The following is a 21,389-nucleotide window of genomic DNA, read 5'->3' on the forward strand; positions in this document are numbered from 1 at the left end:
TACCGATGGACCGACAGAGAGCGGCTTCCACTCGGCTGGCAAAAATGGCCGCCAATACGGTGCCACCTCCATCTACCTTTCGCACGCACGTTGCCTCTTGCCCACGACAAAGGGGCTCGAAGCAAGTGCATCCGACTAAAGTTATCGTATCTCCATTGTCGCAAATCGCCTCGAGTACGTCCGCGCCGACAACAAGCTAAAGTGTCTTACCTCAAAGACGGCGGCTCTCTTTTTTCAAGGCGCGCCAACGCGATCTCAACAGAGGCTAGCAGATGGCAATACCGATATGGAACACGACCATCCGGAGGCGGACCTCACGTACCGATGGACCTGTCTTTACAAGGCTTCTCTGTCGGCATCCTGGCCCGATACCATTTAGAGCCAGGGCGGCATCGCCTGAGAGGGGTTCCGCGTCTTCCGGTACCGCGCAAAGGCCTCTCGATGGAGACCATTCTTCAGAGTGGAACGGAGAAGATGGCGCCCTCGTTCGGCTCATGGGCGGACCGGGATCCCCGGTTTCGCCGGCCGACTGTATCCCGGCTTGCTCGATCCATCGCCTACATACACCTTAGCTTGCGCTCACGGCCGATCGGCGCGTTCCTAGTGAAACTCTCCAGCGGGATCGTGTGGTTGCCCTTGTCCACGTTCGCGCTCCTCTATCGCTCGCACAGCCGCCGCTTCTCGCTGTCCGGAGACTGATAGCTCGTCTCTTCCTATCGGCGGCGGACGGCGAGCCTCCTGCCGGTGCCAGGTCATATGATGGACTCGTCCGTCTGTGATACCGGTACGACGAGCTCAAGCCAGTTCTCCCACACAGCTGAGTTGCGAGCACAAAGAAAGGGTGGAACCGAGAGAGAGGCAACGATGCCGTGGGTGCGCAAGGGGTTCGAGGTTGTCGAGGGTACTTAACCAGGAGGGACCGTACCTACATCAGGTAAACAAAGATGGACTTGACATCCGGTAGGTGATGGTGAGGCAACATACGGTGGCTTGCGCTGGGTCGGGAAGGGCATCGGTGGTTGCTGCCGCTGCTATGATGGTCTCTTCCAAGACGATTGTGTCGGCGCTCTGGGCTCTGGGCGGGTTGTCGTGCGATTGGCCCATGACTGCTGTAGGCGCCGCAGGGAGGGCGCTTGTCGCACGCCACCGTTGCGCCCAAACCTTGCTTGCGCGACCTCCTCGCTTCGTCCGGCCCGATTGTACGTCCGGCATGGTGGGTAGCCTGGGCAAAGCAGACCTCCTCGCCTTGGCCTGGCGGCGTTCTCTCGCGCTCCTGGCCGACTTGGCCAGCCAGTAGCCTCATGGGTTACCTACGAAGGTACGTATGTACGTGCGGGCGGCGGCCGTATTGTAGACGACGGCGGCGTGCTTCGATCGTGAAACCTCAGCCAGCCATGCGTGCCTTGCCTGCCTGCCCGCCTGCCTGCCTGCGGGCGGATAGTTACAGAAGATACGCCAAGGGTTCGATGCGCCTCTTCCTGCTTGCTCGGTGCGGTGACGGCTGCGTCGCAATCTATCGTGACAGGCGCGGCAGCGTGCGTCGTTCGAATTAGCCGGCGGCAGAACCATGCACGCGTCTCGTCTAGTACGTCCAGAGGCCGCCGCCATTTCGCCGCGCCACTCAAGTGCCCGTCGTTGGTCGTTGGCCATTGGCCAGGTGCGTGCGGATGCACGTCGGCGTTGGAGGGCCAAGCTCAAGGCCAGGCCAGGCAGGAAAAAGGAACGACCCGTTCCGAACCGTGGCTGGGCCCGGACTCGCCTTGCCTAGCGTTGCTTGCTCGTCGCCTCGCTAGACTGCTGCACAGGCGGGCTTGACCGGCATGGCTGCTTGGCTTGCTCCTGCCAATGGTGAGCTACCGGTCGGTACTGTGGCAAGATGGCCGGCAGGCAAGCTGATCCGCGCCGCGCCGCGCGTTAGACGACCGGCATCTTTCGCGCTTGGCGCATCTTCCAACAGTCGAGGGTCTGACCAGCGAAGCTTGCAGCCTAGCCTGAGACCTTTGACAAGATTCTTGATCTTGCCTGGAGCCGAGGACCACACCCTTACCTCGGTCTCATCGAACAACCCGACACCATACATCGTACGTCTTGCTTTGGTCTCCACCACCCCGCCGGTTGTCTCGCCAAGCCAGCGACGGCATCGAGCTCAAGCATAGCATGACCGACTCTGCCTCTGTTGCTCACATCGTGCTCAACAGCCATATTAGCATCCAGAGCGAGCTAACAGAGGCGATCCTTGACAGTCGCTCGCCCCCAGCTCGACGCACCGAGGAGGGGTCGCGCTGACACCCTATGCACACACACCGGGGCGCACCGGATCAGGCCGAAGCTAAGCCTGATGCAAACGTTCCCTGCCTGCGGCCCAGCATCGCATCGGCTCTACGGCAACGTCCGCTGTGCTCATCTGTTCAGCCACAGTTCTGTACATACAGTACAGCACTTAGCGCCGGCTGCAGCCTTCTCTGCCGCTGTTCGTGCTTCGTCGTGCGTGGGTCGCGGGCGTCGGCCACATCCTCGAGCATGCACGCCTCGTGATCCCCGGATCCCAGGAAACGACGAGGGCGAGGCGAGGCGAGAGGCATCGAGCGTTCACGATGTTCCTCTGACAACGTTTACGACGTCCATTGTTCGTCCGAGCGTACAGTATGTACAACATACTCTACTGCTCGGGGCGGGGCGGGGCGTCACGGCAGCTTCATGGTCGCGCCTGTGGGGACGTCCAGCAGAGACAGGGCCCACGCTCCGGGAGGGCTCCCCGCTGCCTCCCGCCTTGTCATCGAAGGCAGCACGATCTGCTCTCCGTAGCAGCGGCTGTTGCGCAGCAGCGGCCGAAGAACCTGCATGCGCGCAGGCTCTGCACGCCGCCGTCGACCCATGCCGATGGGACCGGTCCACCGTTGCCGGGCCGTCGTCTCTGTCGCCGGTCCCGCCGATGCCAACACAGCTTCGACGCTGTCTCACCAGCATTCGCTCGGCTCGATAGCTTTCGCGCAGCCTAGCCTTCTGGCGATCTCTGAAGCAGCGAGGCGCTAGGGAACCACCGGTCGCACGTCCACACGGTACAATGCCACCGAAACTGACTGTATGTTCTCGAGGAGCAAGCTGGAGAGCATAGACGAGGACGAAGATATAAGGACCATCAGATCCCCTCTCACCTCGGGTCGTCTCGTCATCCAACCAGCTTGGTCTTTTCCCCTCCTCTCTGCGGCGCCTACTCCCGTCCTCTCGAATCCTTCCTCCCATCCCCCCTACCATCGTTGCCCCATCCTCCCTTCTAGAACCATGAAGTTCTCGGCTCTCTTCGCGTTTGCTCTCCTCGGCGCCGCCTCGGCCACCCCGCTCGGATTCGGCGGCTTCCCCGGCTTCGGTGGAGGCTCTGGTGGCGGATCCGGTGACGATTCGGGCAGTGGATCTGCTGGCGGATCCTCTGGCTCCTCGGCCGGCGCTTCCAGCTGTGCCAGCTACAGTGAGTCCCGGATTTCTGTCCCCCACGACGGAGCGAAGTGGGCTTTTGCCGACACACGAGATCCCCACCCGTCGCGCCGCCCGTTGCCATACCAACCCTTCTGACGCGACCGTTTCCCTGGTCTCTGCTCTCTTGCCGACCCTTGGTGTACCGTTGCGCAGCTATCATCAGCACTCGCGGTACCAGCGAGCTGCAGGGACCCTCTGCCGGATTCCGCACCATGAACTCGAGGCTGACGTCGTCGGTCTCCGGTGGCAAGGTCGTGAGTACATACACTCGGGGTGGCCTTTCTTGGAGCAACGGCTCCGCTGAAGCTCAAGCTTTGACGCCGATGGCTGTTGCCCCCTGTTTTCGATGCTCTTGATCCCATGACCTCGCCAGTACAACACCGTCTACCCCGCCGACTTTTCTCAGATCTCGACTGTCGGAACCAACGACGTGAGTTCGACGCGGCCTTGCCGTCGTCCGTCTTGCACTCTCCCGTGGAACCGGTGCTGACCCTTCACACGACGAGTCCGCACTCGCTCACCTCCGCATCAACGACCATCAGATTGTCAACAAGGTCAACAGCGTCCTGCGCACCAACCCGAACGAGTGCTTCATCCTCCAGGGCTACTCGCAGGGCGCCGCCGCCACCACCAACGCCCTCCCCAGACTCACGGGAGCGGCCTTTGACGCCGTCAAGGGGGTCTTCAACATTGGCAATCCCCTCCACAAGCGTGGGCTTGCCTGCAACGTCGACTCCAAGGGTGGAACCACGACGAGGGATGTGCAGGGCCTCTCTGCCCTGCTGGGCCAGGGCATCCCTCAGAACTGGGTGTCGAAGACCATGGACGTGTGCGCCTTTGTGAGTTGAGTTGGGAGCGACTGTGGGGCTGCGCTGTCGCTGCCATGTAGCTGTGAGGTCGACCTGTGCTGACACTGCCTCTTGAACTGGTGCACTCGCGACGATGCGAGCGAAACAGGGCGATGGTGTCTGCGACACGACCCACGGCTTTGGCATCAATGCGCAGCACCTCAGCTACCCGCTCGACAGCAACGTGCAGAACATGGGCTTCAACTTTATGAAGAAGCAGCTCGGACGCTGAGCAGTGTCGTCCCCTCTTCGCGGGAGGGATACCCTGATCTCCGTCCAGTCGAGGCCGTCGCGGCAGAGGCTGTTCAACGCATCGCTGGTCCCCGCGGCCGCTTGCGCCTCCCCCCTCGTTCTCTCTCTCTCTCTACCTCTCTCTTCTCGCGGCCCATTCGTTCCGACCCCCTCCACTCCTTGTCCCACCCCTCCCTCTCCCTGTGTATCGAGACAGCCTCAAAAGTGAGGCAATGTCATCCTGTTGGCTGCCAGCATGCTGGCGTTGCTGGGCCACACTCGTTGAACCAGGTCGGGCTCCCCGCGTGTGTTGGGCGCGTCGAAGGCTGTCGGATTGCGCCGGGCTCGTGGGACTCGGATCTGCCGCGGCACCGCGACGGGCACATCGGGGGCAAAGGGACCTGGCGCTGCACCGGATCGGGGCCCGACTTGAGAAGAGCTGTTAGAGGGCATGGCCGGCGGCGAGGCTCTCTGCCTGCCAGCGACCACCTTGACCTCGATACAGGTCGTCGGATCCAGGCCGAAAGGGCGGACGGCAGAGCCGACGGCGTGCCCGAAGCGGGCGGGCGACTTGGAAGAGGTGAATCATCTGGGCGCGGGCTCGCAGCGTCTTCGTCTCGACGGCGCCGATGGGACGCAGCGAATAAAGTGGAGAAATCCAAAGAAATTTGGCTCCAGCTCGGGCCAGGCCAGGCCAGGCTGGGCATGCACGATTAATCCCCACGACGCCCTGCCTACGCCCAATGGCTTGATGCTGCTGATTGAGGTCGGCAGAAGCCGCCAACCAGCTGCTTCCCGGCCTCTTGACCACCACATCCTCTGCTCCCTCGCTGCCTCTCGTCTTCATCGCCAGCGCCATCGCCATCGCATCCCCATCTCTCGCCAGTCAGCAAACACTCACCGCAACGGCATCATCTCCTGGCCTGTCACTCCGACATCGTCCACTGGTCCTCCGAAGCGCGCCCCCTCTTGACTCTTCAGACAGCCTACAACGCCACTAAGTACTCAGCTGGCAGCGCTCGCCGACACCGGCCACACACAACTACATCCACCGCTACCACCACCTTGACCACCACCACCACCACCACCGACGTCACCTGCCCTCGCCACCACCGACGACGACGCTGGCTGCGCCCCGCCCCATGACCGGTCCCTCGCCTCGAAACGGCGGCTCCCCCCGCTCCGACCCCGCCGGCCCTGCCCTCGACTCGAGCTGCCGACAGTCGCCCCCGATGTCCGGCGCAAGGCTCATTGTCGTCTCCAATCGCCTCCCCGTCACCATCAAGGTCGACCCGTCCGTGCCCGGCGGCTACACCTTCACCCTCTCCTCGGGCGGCCTCGTCTCGGCCCTCTCGGGATGCAAAAAGACGATGAACTTTACCTGGATCGGTTGGCCGGGCCTCAGCGTGCCCGAAAAAGACGAGGCCTACATCGAAAAAAAGCTCATGGACGAGTACAGCTGCCAGCCCGTGTGGATCTCGGACGAGATTGCAGACCGCCACTACAACGGCTTCAGCAACTCGATCCTCTGGCCCCTCTTCCACTACCACCCGGGCGAGATGAACTTTGACGAGACAAACTGGCTCGCCTATCGCGAGGCCAACCTCATGTTCGCCGAAAAGGTCCGCAGCGTCGTCCGCCAGGGCGATATGGTGTGGGTCCAGGACTACCACCTCATGCTCCTCCCCCTCATGCTCCGCACCCTCATCGAGGGATCGTCCAAGCAGGGCGCCACGTCGCACCGCGAGCTCGAGCACGTCCGCTACGGCGTCGACGGCACCTCGCAGCTCGACGACCAGGACAAGCTGGCGGCCCCAGCCGCGCAGCGGCCCATGTCGCCGCCCGCCGACGACGACGAGGGCAACGATGCCGACGACGAGGATGCGCCACCTTCGTCGTCGGGCGGCAGGGCCGGGGCGAGCGGCGCCCGCGATGCTTCGCAGCAGCAGCACCATCACCAGCCGGCCGGACGGGGCCTGGGCACCAGCGACGGCTCAAAGGGCCGCGGTTCGATCAAGATTGGCTTCTTCCTGCACACGCCGTTTCCCTCGAGCGAAATCTACCGCATCCTGCCCGTGCGGCGCGAGATCCTGCTGGGTCTGCTGCACTGCGACCTGATCGGCTTCCACACCTACGACTACGCGCGCCACTTTTTGTCGTCGTGCACCCGCATCCTCGGCCTGCCGACGATGCCCAACGGCGCCGAGTTCGAGGGCCGCTACGTCCACGTCGGCACCTACCCGATCGGCATCGAGCCGTCGCAGTTTGAAGAGGGCCTCAAGCGCGAGAGCGTAAAGGAGCGCATCCGCAGCCTGCAGCGGCGGTTCGAGGGCGTCAAGATCATTGTCGGCGTCGACCGCCTCGACTACATCAAGGGCGTGCCGCAGAAGCTGCACGCGCTCGAGACGTTCCTCCAGGATCACCCCGAGTGGATCGGAAAGGTGAGCAGCCGTGCCGGGGGCGCGGAGGGAGGCGTTGGACTGCGACTGACGTACGAGGACCCGCGATTGTCTTCTCCTCTCCTTCTCCCCATCGCGCTCGCGGCCGCTTGTTCGCGCAGGTGGTCTTGGTGCAGGTAGCGGTCCCGTCGAGGCAGGACGTCGAAGAGTATCAGAACCTCCGTGCCACGGTCAACGAGGCCGTGGGACGCATCAACGGTCGGTTCGGCACCGTCGAGTCGATGCCGATCCACTTTTTGCACCGCTCCGTCAGCTTCGACGAGCTGTGCGCCCTTTACGCCATCAGCGACGCGTGCCTCGTCACCAGCACGCGCGACGGCATGAACCTCGTGAGTGCTCTCGATCCCGCCTGGTGGGAGGACGATGCGGATTCGTCGTGGCTCGTCACCCGGGCGCGTGCGACGTGCTCGCTGACTTGCGTTCGTCTCACCGTTTCCGATCTCGTCCGCCTCCCTTGACCTCCGCTCGATTGCGGTGTCAGGTGTCGTATGAGTACATTGCCTGCCAAGCCGAGAGAGCCGGCGTCATGATCCTCTCTGAATTCGCAGGTGCCGCACAGTGAGTCCCTACCTGTCAACCCCCCTCCCCCTCCCCCTCTCCTTCCAATACGACCCAGACACATCCTCACTGACTCCCCTGTCCCCTCTCCCTTCCCTTCGCTTTCCCCCTCGGCAGATCACTAAACGGCAGTCTGATCTGCAACCCGTGGGACGCATTCGCCGTATCGGACGCCATCCACGAGGCGCTGACGATGCCCGCCAATGTGCGGCGCGAAAACTTTGAAAAACTCAGTCGGTACGTGCAGAAGCACACGGCGAGCTGGTGGGGCCTCAGCTTTGTCAATGACCTCAAACAGATCAAGGTCGACGAGGATTCCGTCGTCTCGCCCTCGACGGCGACGGGCGGCGGTCTCGACGAGGGTCAGCTGGAAGTTGACCCGCTCGATGGTCTTGGTGCCTAGCCTTGCCGCTCCTAGCCCACTTCGATAGGCAAGAGGGTGGGCGGAGAGGAGGCGGCGCCCATGCACGGACAATTTCATCACCATCACCATCACCATCGCCATGACCATCACGCACGCCTGTCGGCCCGACGCGGGATGACCGATCCTCGATCCGTGCCACTCTGGACAGGTTGGGCATGCTGCACGGTTCGTATTCAGATGCGGCAGCAGGAGGAGGAGGCGGAAGCTGGATAGACGGGAGGATAACGGTGCAGCGGGCGGGGCTACTCGAAGACCTTGCCAAAGAGGGGTTGTGCGATGCTGAGGTCGTGTCCGGGGACGATGGTGCCGCCCGTCGTCTTTTCGAGGCGCTGGAGGCGCTGGTTGGAGTTGAACCAGGCCGGGTGGTCTCGCTGCGGGCAGGAGGGGGAGGGGGGAGGACGCAAAGGGTAGAGCGGCGCGGGGGGAAGAAGCAATGATGGACAGATGAGCAAAGAGACCGCCGGCAAACGACCGCCGGCAAACGACCGTCGGCAACCGAGCGTCGGCAAGAGGCAAGAGTGTCGACCAGCCGCCCGCTGCTAATGCGGACACTCACGGCGAGCCAGCCCTGGGGCACACCGGGCTTGTAGTTTTCGAGGACGTGTGCGTGGTCGCTGGTAAAGATAAAGGTGCCGCTCTTTTCGAGGTTGACCTGCATGCCGACGAGACCGTCGGTGTGTCCGGGGAGGTGGTGTAGGGTGATTCCCTGAGCAAAGTCGATGGTGCGGTCGTCGAACGTCTTCCAGTTGAGCTCGTCGACGGAGAGGTAGCGGGCGAGGTAGACGCCCTTGTCTGCGCCCGTGGCGACGGAGAAAAAGGCGCTCTTGAGCTCGCGCTCGTGGACCCAGATGGGGATGCCCGTGTTGCGGAAGGCGTTGAGGCCGCCCGAGTGGTCGAGGTGGAGGTGACCGATGACGACCTGCTTGACGTCCTTGATGCTGTAGCCCGCCTTTGCGATGGCGGCGTCGAGCTCGTGCTCCGGCTCGTAGCGGGTGCGGGCAAAGATGTCGTTGAGGGGTGCCCCCCAGACCTGCGGGTAGTCTTTGCCGGAGCCCGTCTCCCAGAGGATGAGGCCCTCGGTGGGGTGGTCGATGAGGACCGAGTACATGACCAGGTCGCGGCGCTCTGGCTTTGCGGGACCCGTGGGGTCCGACATGGTCGAGGTGTTGCCGCCGCGGAAGAACCAGCCGGCATCGGCGGCGAGGTAGCCGAGGCAGATGACATGCATCTTTGTGCCGGGCGGGGCGCGGTTGAGGACGTGGGGCAGCACGACGCCGTCCTGCAGCTGGTGGCTGGTAAAGGTGGACATGGTCGCAAGTGGGAGGCGGGCGTGGAAAGGGCTGTTGGGTATGGATGGCTGGTCGGCGGCGAGGACGAGGGCGAGGGCGGGGAGGCGAGGATACGATGGTGAGAAGGAGGCGTGGCGGCGAGGCGATTCATGGCGTCGTCGACGGTGCGGCTTTTATACGCCGTGGTGCTAGGCTTGTCGGTGACGTCGGGCGTGGTAGCGTGACCGCTTGGTGGAGCGAGGAGTGAGGACGAGGAGCGAGGAGCGAGGAGCGTCGGGTGTCTTGTGACAGGCAGGCGGCAGAGGACCGCCAGAGGAGAGTCCAGGTGCACGGTGCGCAGTCCTCGCCATGCACCGCAGGCCAGGCCGAGGAGCGGCTCAACCAGGGCGTCGAGGTAGGGTAGGGTGCAATTGCCGCTCGCTCAGAGAGGCTGGCTGGCTGGTTGGGATCAAGAGTGGGCCAGCCAGACAAGCCCAAGCTGCGGCCAACATATCCGCGTCGTCGGCCACCCACACCCACACCTGCAGCTGACCCCGCAAAAAAGAAAAAAGAGCGGCGGCGCGGCTGCAGGTCAACGCTGAACGCGGGCTTTGGGTGCGGCGATAAACGGGCGCCCCCTTTCGAGGGCCCGTGCACTAGGAGCTAGCAGTGTGCGCTCAGTCGCCAGCCAGCAGGCGCAGGCAAGCATCCTCGTCTGTCGGTTCCGAACAGAGGCTTGACGGGCCGGCAAGGGTCTTTGCTTGCTTGCTTGGGGGCTGGGCGCCGATACGGCTGTCGGGTGACGTACCCAAAAAGACGCACGAGCCAGACCAACACCTTCCAACCCGCCCGCCACCGTCAGCTACCACGGGTCACCGTCATACCACCTCGAGGCGGCCCCCGGTACTTTTGGGCCAGGCAGCCTCCATCCAGCCTGGAAGAAATCGTCACGACGGCGACGGCAACGGCGACGGCGACGAATACGAACCTGCTCGCCTTCTCTCGCTCGCACCCCTGCCTACCAGGTCACGCCGCCTGCCTCGTCGTTGGCCCCTCCCTGGCTTGCTTGCTGCCTGGCTTGTTCGCTCGCTCGCGCTTGGACCAGCTCACCATTCCTTGCCCTTCGCTTCTTGGCAGCGTGCCACGGCTGCACCTTGCATCCTCACCGTAGCCTCTCAGCCGGTCCTCGCACGTCTCTTGCCTCTGCCACACCATCATCCCTCTCCCGCTCTGCACCTGACCAGCCCAGTCCTGCCCACCGCCACCCCAGCAGCTGCGGCAGTTGCGTCGCCGCCCAAGCCTCGGTCGCAGCCAACCTCTCACCTCGGGCCACCATGCCCGCCGATTCGCCCGCCGACATGGCTCAATCCCAGTCCAGCTCGCATCACCACTCTTCCGGCTTCCACCCCTTTCGCTCCATCAAGCACCATCTCGAGGGCCACGACCACGACGGCGACCACGACCACGACCGCAATGGCCACGACAAGGCATCGGATGTGCCCCAGTCTGGCGAGGCACAACAGGCCACGCAGCAGGTCGCATCCGACATCGACGCCCCCACCGAGAGCCAGCGACAGAGCATCGCCGCAGACGAAGCCCGCATGAACCCGCACAAGGACAGGGGCGGCCAGGCAGCAGAGGTCTTTCAGGGCCGCTCAGCCGATTGGAGGACCGTACAGGACCCCATCACCCGAGCACCCCTTCGCCAGAGGGACGTCACCGAACAAGACTACCGCCGCGGCCTCGACCAGTCCGACAGCGTCCAGGACGGCATTCGAGTTCCCCAGCCCGGCGCAACCAGCCAGAGCCACAACCGCGATGACGACAAAGCCACGCCAAAGGACCCCTCAGAGATCCCAGAGCATCCCGCCGGCGCACCCTCGGTCCAGAAGGGTGGCTCCGCCCTCATCTACCAGCTGCCCACCACTGCGCCCTCCGAGGGCATTGTCTCGAGGGTCTTCCGCTCCATGGCCCGCACAGAGGCCGTCCTGTTTGCCGGCTGGTCGGTCCTGTCGCTCGCCACCAACCCGCGCATCTCGACCGCCCTGACCCTCGCAGCCGGCGGCGTCTTTGGCGGCTGGATACAGCACCTCGTCTACCGCCGCGTCATCGACGGGCTGCGCGACAACGAGCTCGAGCGCGAACGCCGACGCGGACAGGCCGTCGACGCTGCCAAGGTCCCCGAGAGCGCAGAGTGGCTCAACAGCTTCCTAAAGGTCCTCTGGCCCCAGATCAACAGCGAGATGTTTGACGGCATCGCAGACACGCTCGAGGACGTGCTCCAGGCCAGCCTGCCCGCCTTTGTCAACTCGGTCAAGGTGTCGGAAATCACCCAGGGCACCACATCGCTCCGCATCCTCGCCGTCCGCCGCCTGCCCGACGGCCGCAAGGTGGACAAGTCCTCGCCCAAGCAGAAGCACAAGATGGACGGCGAGAAGCACGCCAGCGAGGCCGCCCAGCAGCTCGGACTGGTCGACGAGTCAAAGCGCGAGATCGAAGAGGCCATCAAGGCCAACGAGAGGAAGCCCGGCGAGCCGCTGGCCCTCGACGAGGAAGAAGACGACGGCGCAGAGTACATCAACCTCGAGATCGCCTTCGCCTACCGCCCTCCCGCCCACACCGGCGGCGACCCGTACAAGGTGCCGATCCACAAGCGCACCAGCGCTCACATGCTCCTCTCGTTCTTCGTCAAAACGGGCGTCGTCAACGCCCCCATCCCCGTCAATGTCAGCCTGCGCGGCCTGGTCGGCACGCTGCGCATCCGCATCCAGCTGACCTCGCAGGCGCCCTTCCTCGGCAAGAGCACGCTGTCCTTCGTCGGCCTGCCCCGCGTCGAGATCGATGCGGCGCCGCTCCGCGCCGTCTCGATCATGGACGTACCCGTCATCTCCAAGTTTGTCCAGAACGCCATCGACGCGGCCATGGCCACCTACACGGCGCCCGGCAGCCTCGATCTTGATCTTTCGCAGCTCATCAGCGGCGACGACATCAAGCGCGAGATTGCGGCGCTCGGCGCCATCGTCATCTTTATCGAGTCGGCCGAGGCCGTCGAGCGCAGCGACGCTCTGTTTGGCAGCAGCGACCCCTACGTCACCGTCTCGTTTTCGCGCTACGGCAAGGTCCTCTACTGCACCCGCGTCGTGCTCGACGACCTCAACCCGAGGTGGCACGAGTACACCGCCATCCTGCTCCACCCGGAGGTGGTCAAGGCTGGAGAGAGGGTGGCGCTCGAGCTGCGCGACAGCGACCGCACCTCGAGCGACGACCTGCTGGGACGCGCCGAGGTGTCGCTCACCGAACTGCTGCAGAACCCGGGGGAGCTCATCGAGCGCACCGACGAGCTCAAGGGCGACACGCCCGGATCCAAGCGCGGCGGGCGTATCACTTGGCGGGCGGGCTACTACCCCAAGGCCCCGGTCAACACCAAGCTATCCCGCTTCGAGCAGATCCTCGATGTCGGCAACGATGGCGCCGCGGCGAAGGACGACGGCAGAGACAGCAAGGGCACCCAGGCGACGCCGAAGCCGATCGAGGAGGAGCTGCTGCACCGCGCGGAAAAGGCGGGCAAGGTGCCGGTCGAGTACACGCCGCCAGACCCCTCGCTACCGAGCGGCATCCTCTCGGTGACGGTGCACCAGATTGCGGCGCTCGATGTCCCACAGCGGTCGGAGAGCAAGGTGCGGCGCCGCAAGCTGTTCGAGCCGGGCCAGGAGGTGCACGACGAGATCGGCGATGCCTCGCCCGAGGCGCCATCGTCGTACGTCGAGGTGCTCATCTGCGATGCCCTCGTCTACCGCACCCGGACCAAGATGCAGTCGCGCGCGCCCATCTTCCAGGCGGGCACCGAGAGGTTCGTCCGCGACTGGCAGACCAGCACGGTCGTTTTTGCGGTGCGCGAGGCGCGCATCAACGAGGCCGACCCGATCATTGGCGTCGTCGCGCTCCGACTCGAGGCGCTCTTCCGCGACAAGTCGCAGTCGACGGACTGGTACCCCATCTCTGGCGGCATCGGCTCCGGCCGTATCCGCCTCTCGGTCCTCTTCCGCTCGGTCGACTGCAGGCTCGAGAGGCCGTTGCGCGGTTTCGACATCGGCACGGTGCAGGTGCACGACGCCGTCACTCTGCATTCTGTCGACGCTCAGACCCGCAGCGACCTCGGCGGCTGCTACCTCAAGGTGAGTCGGATGAAGGAGTCGAGAGGGCGAGAGAGAGGCGGGCATCCGGGTATCCTTGAGCCGACCCTATACTTGAAGCTGACTCGTCGATTCGATGCCGTTCTTGAACACTCGCCGTGCGTAGCTGCGCACCATCGCCGGCAAGGCGTCGATCTCGTCGACTGCTTCGTCGAAGCACTCTGGCGGTACCGGCGACGATGCCGTGGTCTGGACGCTGTCGGACAAGAAGAATCCGCTCCGACTGCCGGTGCACCGCCGACACGCATCTGCGCTGCTGGTCGAGTGGCGAGCCAAGAACCAGCTGCGCAAGACGACGGTCTGGGCGGTCGCTGCAGTCTGGCTGACAGAGATCGCGGACTCGATCGTGGGCGGCAGCGGCAGCGGCAGCGGCAGCGACACGGGCGGAAACAAGGTCGCGACCATCCAGGTCCCCGTCTGGGACGGCAAGGACGCCAAGGTGCTTTCGAGGCTGAAGCAGAACTTCCAGAGCTTCCACGACGCATCGCAGGGCGAGGCGCTGGGCGGCAAGCGGGTGGCGACGCTCGAGCTCAAGCTCGGCTTCCGCGCGGGCATCGACCGCACGCACACCAAGTTTGCCGCGCCCCGTCCCGACACGCGCGCTGCGATGGAGGCGTGGCGAGCCAGTGCGGCGTCTTCGGGCACCGAGGCCATGGCCCAGGCCGAGATCGAGGAGCAGTACGGTGGCGGTGGCGGCGGCGACACGAGCAGCGATAGCAGCGATAGCAGCGATAGCAGTAGCGACAACGACGACGAAGACGAGAGCGGGGACGAGGTGGGAGGGTCGGGAAGGCGTGGCATGCTCAGGCGGATGAACAGGGACCGGAAGGAGAAGGAGGAGTGGACCCAGATCCAGGACGGCTCGGGCGCAAGGGAGCTCAAGCCGGTGGTGAGTTTCCCCCCCCCTCCTCCTGCCCCCCTGCCCCCTGCTCCGTGGCTCGCTATGCTCCGACTCGGCTGACGTCCGGCCTGCTGACGACTCTTTGCCCTCCGCCTGCCTCACGCTCCCTTTTGACCCTGTGCAACTCGACGACTGCGCTGCGGACACGACGCGCAGAGGATGGTGGACCAGCTCAAGGAAAAGGCCATGGACACGGTGGAAAAGGTCAAGAGCGAGTTGGATACGTCCAAAAACAAGCTGGGCGGTCAGGTCGAGACTGAGGTCTGACGGCGGCGGGGACCAGGACGAGGATCGGGACGAACAAGCGACGGAGCACTGGCATCGGTGGTCCAGAACCTGGCCTGACGAACGACAAAAACGACCTGCGTAGCGGATTTGACGGAGTCCCTCATGTAGCACCCCTTGTTCTTGACTCGCAGCGTAGGTGCGGCTTTGCAAGCCACAACGAACGGCGGCATTGCGACACGATGCATCCCGAGGCCAGAATAGGCGCTTGGAGCTGCTCGTAGCAGGCGTGCGTGCAATCACCGCGGGCGGGTTTGCATGCCCGGCAGGCGGATGCCCTGCCACTCAAGACTATCACTGCAGAGCAGAGCAGGGCAGCTCACTTCCCTCCCGAGCAGGCGCTGACCAGGTGCAGCAGGGACGGGGACAGGGACAAGGATAGGTGCACCTTGAACGAGAGGATGTGCCACGGCACCATGGGAAGAAGGGGGGGTGGGACGGTAGAAGTGCACACAAACTGCCGGACCCCGCATCGCCCCCGCTCAGTGCATAGGAACACTGCCGATCCGTATCCGACCATGCCTATCTCCCTTGCAGACCACCTCAGAAGACTCGGCTGCCCGAAGAGCAAATCAACATAGCCAGCCGCCATCTCCCGCCCCCTGAAAATCCACTCGACGCGTGCACATCCACCCAGATCCAAACCGCGGGATTGCGAGTGGTTCCGCCCCCGCTCCAGCCCGTTCGCACAGCTTGGGATGTACACCGTGCCCCGGTGTAGAACGCCTCTGCTCCTGATTGCATCCTTGATCGAGTCGTTGTCCCGGAAACGAGGGGAAGAGCGCGGCGGTTGCGGTTTCGTACCCGCTTTTCTGGGGGGGGGAGGGCATGCCCTCCGCGCATTTCGCCACGAACGCCGCGTTTTGACGGCGTTTGGCCGCCGCTTTTGATTGGCATGGGTTAGAGAGTGTGTGATGCTCCATCATGACTAGTACATCTTCACGAGGGCAAGCCAGTGGTGCCGTATCTCTTCTTTCCCAGTTGGCTCTCGGGCCGTCTGGACCGCGACGCGACCGGTCTCGCCCGTTTCACTCGCCGACCTACCGCTCCACTTGACTTAGCGCGGCCTATAGAAACGGGTCCCGTCAAGCAGACACGCTGGCCCGGCTCCGCAGACAAAGTAGGGACGGACAGAGGCAAAGAGGCGGGTGGCAGCACCCCGAGGGGATAGCATCTTTGATTCGCTGCTGCATCGCCAGCTCCATCCCCGTCATCCGCATTCACAGCGACCGCGAGACGTCGGCCAGCATCTCCAGGAACGACGTATCCTGCTGGTGCTGCGTCCTCGTCTCCCCTCCCCCTCCTCCTCCGCCCGTAGAGTGGGCACCGTCGTCGCGCTGCTGCTGCCCCTCGCCATCCGGCAGCTTAAACGATCCCCGACGATGCGAGTCTCCGCCACCGCCCCCACCGCCACCGTTGGCCGGTTCGGCCTTGAGCCGTCGCCGCTCGGCCTCGTCGACCCCCGCAGCGCCGCTGGTGGCAGCCTCAAAGACCGAGCTGAAATCGTACCCGCCCGCCGCCCCGTCCGCCGCGCCAGAGACGCTTGGAGTGCCATCGGAAAAGTTGCCCAGCCCTCCTCCGGCGGCGCTGCTGCCGTCGTTGAAGAAGGGGTTGCCCAACCCTCCTCCTCCGCCGCTGCCGCCGCCGCCGCCGCCGCGCGTCGAAGACGAGGGGGAGATGGAGGGATCAAATGCTCCACTGCCGCCTCCTCCCAGGAACCCGGATGTCGAGTCCAGGCCCCATCCTCCGCCCTCGTACGGCTGCAAAAGCCAGTTGTGGAAGCCAAACGTGGGGCCGGTGTCGCTCGTCCCGCCGCCTCCGTTCTGCGAGCCGTTGGTCTGGTTGCCGTCCGTCGTGACGCCGTTCGAGCCGCCTCCACCGTTGCCGCTGTACGTGCCAATGCCGCCGCCGCCGTGGCCGTCCTGCCCGTTGCGCTGCACCGTCGAGGGAGAGATGGACCCGAGCACGACGGGGCTCAGCGCAGCCATGCCAGAAAAGGCATGGTGGCTGCCTGCGCCGCCCACCGAGAATCCATCTTGCTGCGCCTGCCCGTAGCTTGTGGTCGGCGCTAGAGGCGGCGAGCCCTGCGCCGTGGTGCGCTGCTGCGAGATTGCCGGTGCCGAGTGAATTGCCGACGACAGCGAGGACGTGGGCCGCTGCAGCTGCGAGTACACGTTGCGAGGGGGTGCGGCCACGAGGATCGTCGAGCCAGGCGGAGCAGAGTTGGACGCTGCCACCGTGTTCCACGTGGCGTCCGACAGCCACGTCGGGCTCATGAAGCTGTTGGGAGCCGACGAAGTGGGGAAGGTACGCAGAGCCGGGCTGCCCTGCCTCGCGCTGCGGAGCGAAGAGTCGAAGCCGCCGCCGGATGTTGTTGCCGCCATCATGAGGGCACCGCCGCCGCCGCTGTTGCTGCCGCCAGCCCCGCTGCCGAGTCCAGCTGCACCGGCACCGCTGCTGTTGCCGCTACTGCTGTTGCTGCCGCCGCCGCCGCCGCCGCCGCTGGTGCTGAAGCCGCCATGGCCCGTCGTGCCGCCCATCATCGCCCTCAACGGATTCGGCATCGGCGTCAGAGAACCGGACACCGTCGACTCAAGCACGGTTCCGCCATTGGCGCCGCCGCTGCCGCCCCGAGAAGGCTCCAGGATGATCTTGAGCACCGCGGCCGCCGCGGTGTCGAACGTGTCGCGCACCCGTGTATTGTACCCGTCCTCGAGCGACGTCAGCGCCTCGAGAACCGACGTGCAGCTCTGGACATTGAAGATGATGTCGACGAGCGACGTCGGGTTGCTGAGCCCCTGCCGCGCCAGCTTCTCGAGCGAGTTGAGGTAGGTGAGGCCCGAGATGAAGAGGTTGTGCGTCGCCAGCCACGGAAAGTTGATCTTCGAGGTGCGATGCATCAGCTTGTAGAGCTTCATCACCTCGCCCGAGGCGACAAAGGCGCGCCGCAGGCCCTGCTGGTCGGGCCGCGGGTTATTGGGCGAAGGGCGGAAGAGGAGGCTTAGCGTCAGGTTATAATTGAGCTCCATCCACTCGGTCGTCACAAAGGGGATGGCCTCGACGGAGAGGTCGTTGAAGCTGCTGATGCCGCCGCCGCCGACACCGCCGCCGCCGCTGCTCCCCCCGTGGACACCTGCGCCTCCGCCGAAGCTGCTGCTGCCGGCATCGTTGGTGCAGGCGGCGCATCCGGCACGCCAATCCTGCAGCTTCTTGACCATCCTCTCCTGCCACGCCACGTTGGGCGTCGGCGGCCCGTACTCCATCATCGAGGCCAGGTTGCGGTCGGGAGGCAGAGGCTGCGAAAGGCTGATGCCGTCGTGGTCGAGCGAGTAGTCGCGTGGGTTGACGCTGTGGAGGCGGCAGTGGATCTCGGACTGGATGCGGCGCAGCGCAATGTGGGAGCGGTAGGACTGCTTGAGCCGGTCGACGTTGCCGTTGCTCAGATGGACGGCGGAGGCATTGCCCGAAGCGGGGCCCTGCTGGATCAGGTCGTGATCCGAGCGCAGGCTGGGCAGCTGGACGTGGATCCATGCATCCGACAGGCCTGGCGGACGGCCGAGGGCGACGGCGAGGCTGCGGTCAAGGCAGTAGGCCGTCCAGAAGAGCCGGCGCCGCGTGTCGAGCATCTCGGCATCGTACTTTTGGTGCGTGACCGAGTCGGCCTCGCGGTCAAAGTGCAGGTTGAGCTCGGTGATGAGACGCATCGCCGCGCCCGAAAGCTCCCACACGCTGCCCGACTTGGGTATGAGGAAGGCGTAGAGGAGCTGCAGCAGAATGGCGCGCAGCTTGTCCAGGTCGGCCACCTTGCTGAACTCGGGCATCAGCCTCTGCGCTTCGCTCCAGAGCTTGTTGCCGAGCCGCTTGAGCTCGGAGCTGAAGTGGTGGGAGCGCGAAAGCGAGGCCAAGGCGATGGCCAGTGCCATCAAGACCGTGTACCGCTCGGCCGGCTTGGGAGAAGAGCTGCGCGTGGCCGCCCGTCCGGCGAGGCGGAGCTCGAGGTCGGCGCGGTAGATTCGGTCGGTCATCTCGCGCAGCCGCACCTCGTTGATGACCGGCAGTGCCCCATTCATGTAGACAATGTAGCGCTTGACCAGCCGGTCGATGAAGCCGCGGTCGTAGGTGCTGATGTTGAAGGTCGAGGCGGCCGATTTCGATCCGGTCATCCGCCGCGACGTGCGTCCGGCATCGTCAAGGCCGGCTTGCGGATGTCGGGAAGCATGCGGAGCTGAAGGGTCGGCGGCGTAGCCAGGCTGTCCGGACGCTCTCGACGACCCTGTTCCCGCGCGATCCACATCGTGAGCGGCACTTGCGTTGGCACTGGCCAAGGGTCTACGCCGGTCGCGTGGCCGTGCAGCAGCGGGGAGGTTGGACGAGAGCGTCTCGAAGATGGTCGAGGTCTCTTGTATGAGGTCGTTGGGCGACGGCTGAAGCGAAGGAGAGAGGGGCGGCGGGTCCTGGGACGACAGTCGGCCGCGGTCTTCTCGGGCGTCGCTGTCATCGGCGGTGCCGTCGTCGGCGTGGCTGTCCGTCTTTCTCCGCTTGGCCGTCCTGCCGGAGCTTGTCGCAGCGTTCGCGGAGGGGGGCATGGAGGATGACGAGGAATGCGCGGCCAAATCATGGTGGGACTGCGAGAGGGAGCCACGGCGGTCCGGGTGACGATGGAGGGTGGCATCGTAGCTGGCCGAGTGGTGAAGGGATGCTGGTGGCTGTGGGGCCGAAGTCGACGTCGATGCCGAAGAGAGCTTCTGCTCGAGCTCGCGCACCTTTTCCTGAAGCTCCCAGATGAGGCCCCTGGAGACGCTCGAGGTCTTGTCGCGGCCGACGCACTCGCGTTGCGCCTTCCTGCAGGGTGTGCAGGCGGGTACGAGGGCGTCGCACTTGATCTTGCGCGAGCGGCATGCCTCGCACGCCGGCAGACGAGACGACTCCTTGGACGAAGAAGAAGGGGCGTTGGCTGTAGCGGCGGTGTTGGATCCGCTCGGCTTGTTTGCTCGCGGCGAGGCGGGCGAAGGCGAGGAGGGTCTGGATGGGTTCCGGGCATCGTCATGGTCCTCTGTGCGGGGCAGGATGTGCTGTAGCGACGACGACGACGAGGATGGCAGTCCGCTGCTTGCGCGGGCCAGGCCATGTACGTCAGACGAAGAAAAAGAAGAGGAGGAGGAGAGTGGTGGTTGTGGTGGTGGGGCCGCCGCCGATGCCGTTGTGGCTGTGGCTGTGGCTGCGGTACCGCCGGCCGACATCGTGGGCGAGGGCGAGACCTAGCTCGACGCGCGTGGCCGGTGCGGAGCGAAAGAGGGGCGAGGCAGCTAGGCCTAGGATATGCCAGGGTGACGAGGGTTGATGGTGGTGGTGGGGCGGCAAGCGGCCGAAGACCTTGGCCAGCCAGGCCGGCCACTTTGAGCCGACGCTTTTTCCTCTTCGGCCTTGGGCCGACCCGCGTCTGAGCGCCTTCGGCCTTGTCCCGACGGCTGCCCGGCACAAGGCCGAAAGGCGTGGCGTGGCGCGGCGCGGCGCGAGACTAACACGTACCTCACCTCTGCCACCCCTGCCCCTCGTCCGAGCGGTGAGTCGCCCTTGTTGAAATAGGCTGGCCTCGAGCCCCTCCCACCTTCCGAGACGCTTCTGCTGCCTACGCCATCGACAGGCTCGAGGTCCTCATCGACTTCAACGTATTCGAGGCCGTCCTCGAGAAAAACGAAGGCAACAAAAGCGACTTCTCGACCGTCATTTGCGCCGAGTTCGTCGATGGTGTTGGTGGTGTTTCGCGAGATGGACGCCGCCCTGCGAGTCGACAAAGTGACCCGTCGTATGGCCGCACCGCCGTCGTATCCGGGACCACTAACCATCTAGCGAGCGACTTGCCCCATGTCCGATGTTCAGGGGTCGCGAGGACCTCCAAGCGCTGGACTCGCTGGGCTCGTGGCTGGAGCAGATCTCAACCTTTGAAGACAACCGGAGCACCGACTGGGATACGTTCAAGAGCTCGACAGAGCTCAAGAGATCGAGGTGCGGCAATCAAGCCATCGACAAGCAGGAAGCCATGCGACTCATCAAGGACATGGTCGAAGAGCGCCGCCGCCATTCGACCCAGGTCGCCGAGGCCCTCAACAAGGTGAGGACGACCCCCGGAACGCGGTCCTACATCAGCCAACGTCGCTCGCTGCTGAACCTGGCTCCCCGCCTGTTTGACATCCCTGCTACCTGGCAGTCTCGCAAGGATCGAGGGACGCCGCTTGACGCTCTGCAATAGCGTCACGCTCGTTCAAAAGGGGCGTACCGTCGGCAAGTGAACACGCAGCCCGTGGCCCGCCCGGGCAACGAGCAAGCGCAGTGACTCTTTTCGACCTTGGAATCGTACCGTGGAGAGGGATTCGTACAACAGATGGCGTGCGTGCAAGACGAGGATACCGTGCGAGGAGAACGGCGATAGCGGCCGAGGCGACGAGGAGGTCATGACGAGAAGGCGGAGGCGAGGGGTAGGAGGAGAGGTTGGAGCAGGCGGGAGCGACGGCGGCGGCAGCAGATCATGCCGAGGTCCGCTCCGCCTGCCAGACCAGAGCATGCTACAATTGCAAGACGAGGCGCTCGATGTTTGCCGGACCGAGACTGGGAACTGATGGGCTGCATCGAGACGGCCGTGAGACGTGTTTGAGATCGTCGAATGGGTGCCCAGGCCAATTGATCGTGTCGTCGGCGAGCAGGGCGATGACGAAATGGCGGCCAACCCGCGTCGGGCCGACATCCGAGC

The 21,389-nt window shown here is 64.7% G+C and overlaps 6 protein-coding genes across 6 annotated transcripts; 4 read left to right on the top strand and 2 right to left on the bottom strand.

Moving 5' to 3' along the window:
* Positions 1-3,282: 3,282 nt before the first annotated feature.
* On the top strand, positions 3,283-4,554 carry PFL1_05039 (uncharacterized protein; the record flags this gene model as incomplete). The annotated part of the gene is made up of 5 exons (XM_007882568.1): positions 3,283-3,466; positions 3,628-3,728; positions 3,848-3,904; positions 4,017-4,313; positions 4,432-4,554. 5 exons carry the CDS (start codon positions 3,283-3,285, stop codon positions 4,552-4,554), a joined length of 762 nt encoding a protein of 253 aa, XP_007880759.1.
* Positions 4,555-5,695: 1,141 nt separating this feature from the next.
* Positions 5,696-7,973, top strand: PFL1_05040 (uncharacterized protein; the record flags this gene model as incomplete). The annotated part of the gene is made up of 4 exons (XM_007882569.1): positions 5,696-6,994; positions 7,114-7,341; positions 7,494-7,570; positions 7,688-7,973. The coding sequence occupies 4 exons, from the start codon at positions 5,696-5,698 to the stop codon at positions 7,971-7,973; spliced, it is 1,890 nt and encodes a 629-aa protein (XP_007880760.1).
* Positions 7,974-8,236: 263 nt separating this feature from the next.
* On the bottom strand, positions 8,237-9,303 carry PFL1_05041 (uncharacterized protein; the record flags this gene model as incomplete). Its single annotated transcript, XM_007882570.1, has 2 exons — positions 8,237-8,365; positions 8,551-9,303. 2 exons carry the CDS (start codon positions 9,301-9,303, stop codon positions 8,237-8,239), a joined length of 882 nt encoding a protein of 293 aa, XP_007880761.1.
* Positions 9,304-10,596: 1,293 nt separating this feature from the next.
* Positions 10,597-14,623, top strand: PFL1_05042 (uncharacterized protein; the record flags this gene model as incomplete). The annotated part of the gene is made up of 3 exons (XM_007882571.1): positions 10,597-13,437; positions 13,562-14,344; positions 14,513-14,623. The coding sequence occupies 3 exons, from the start codon at positions 10,597-10,599 to the stop codon at positions 14,621-14,623; spliced, it is 3,735 nt and encodes a 1,244-aa protein (XP_007880762.1).
* Positions 14,624-15,861: 1,238 nt separating this feature from the next.
* On the bottom strand, positions 15,862-19,881 carry PFL1_05043 (uncharacterized protein; the record flags this gene model as incomplete). Its single annotated transcript, XM_007882572.1, has 1 exon — positions 15,862-19,881. The coding sequence occupies one exon, from the start codon at positions 19,879-19,881 to the stop codon at positions 15,862-15,864; it is 4,020 nt and encodes a 1,339-aa protein (XP_007880763.1).
* A 632-nt stretch (positions 19,882-20,513) lies between these two features.
* Positions 20,514-20,891, top strand: PFL1_05044 (uncharacterized protein; the record flags this gene model as incomplete). The annotated part of the gene is made up of 2 exons (XM_007882573.1): positions 20,514-20,753; positions 20,850-20,891. 2 exons carry the CDS (start codon positions 20,514-20,516, stop codon positions 20,889-20,891), a joined length of 282 nt encoding a protein of 93 aa, XP_007880764.1.
* Positions 20,892-21,389: the final 498 nt, after the last annotated feature.

Source organism: Pseudozyma flocculosa (assembly GCF_000417875.1).
Source record: "Pseudozyma flocculosa PF-1 unplaced genomic scaffold scaffold00017, whole genome shotgun sequence".
NCBI lineage: Eukaryota > Fungi > Basidiomycota > Ustilaginomycetes > Ustilaginales > Ustilaginaceae > Pseudozyma > Pseudozyma flocculosa.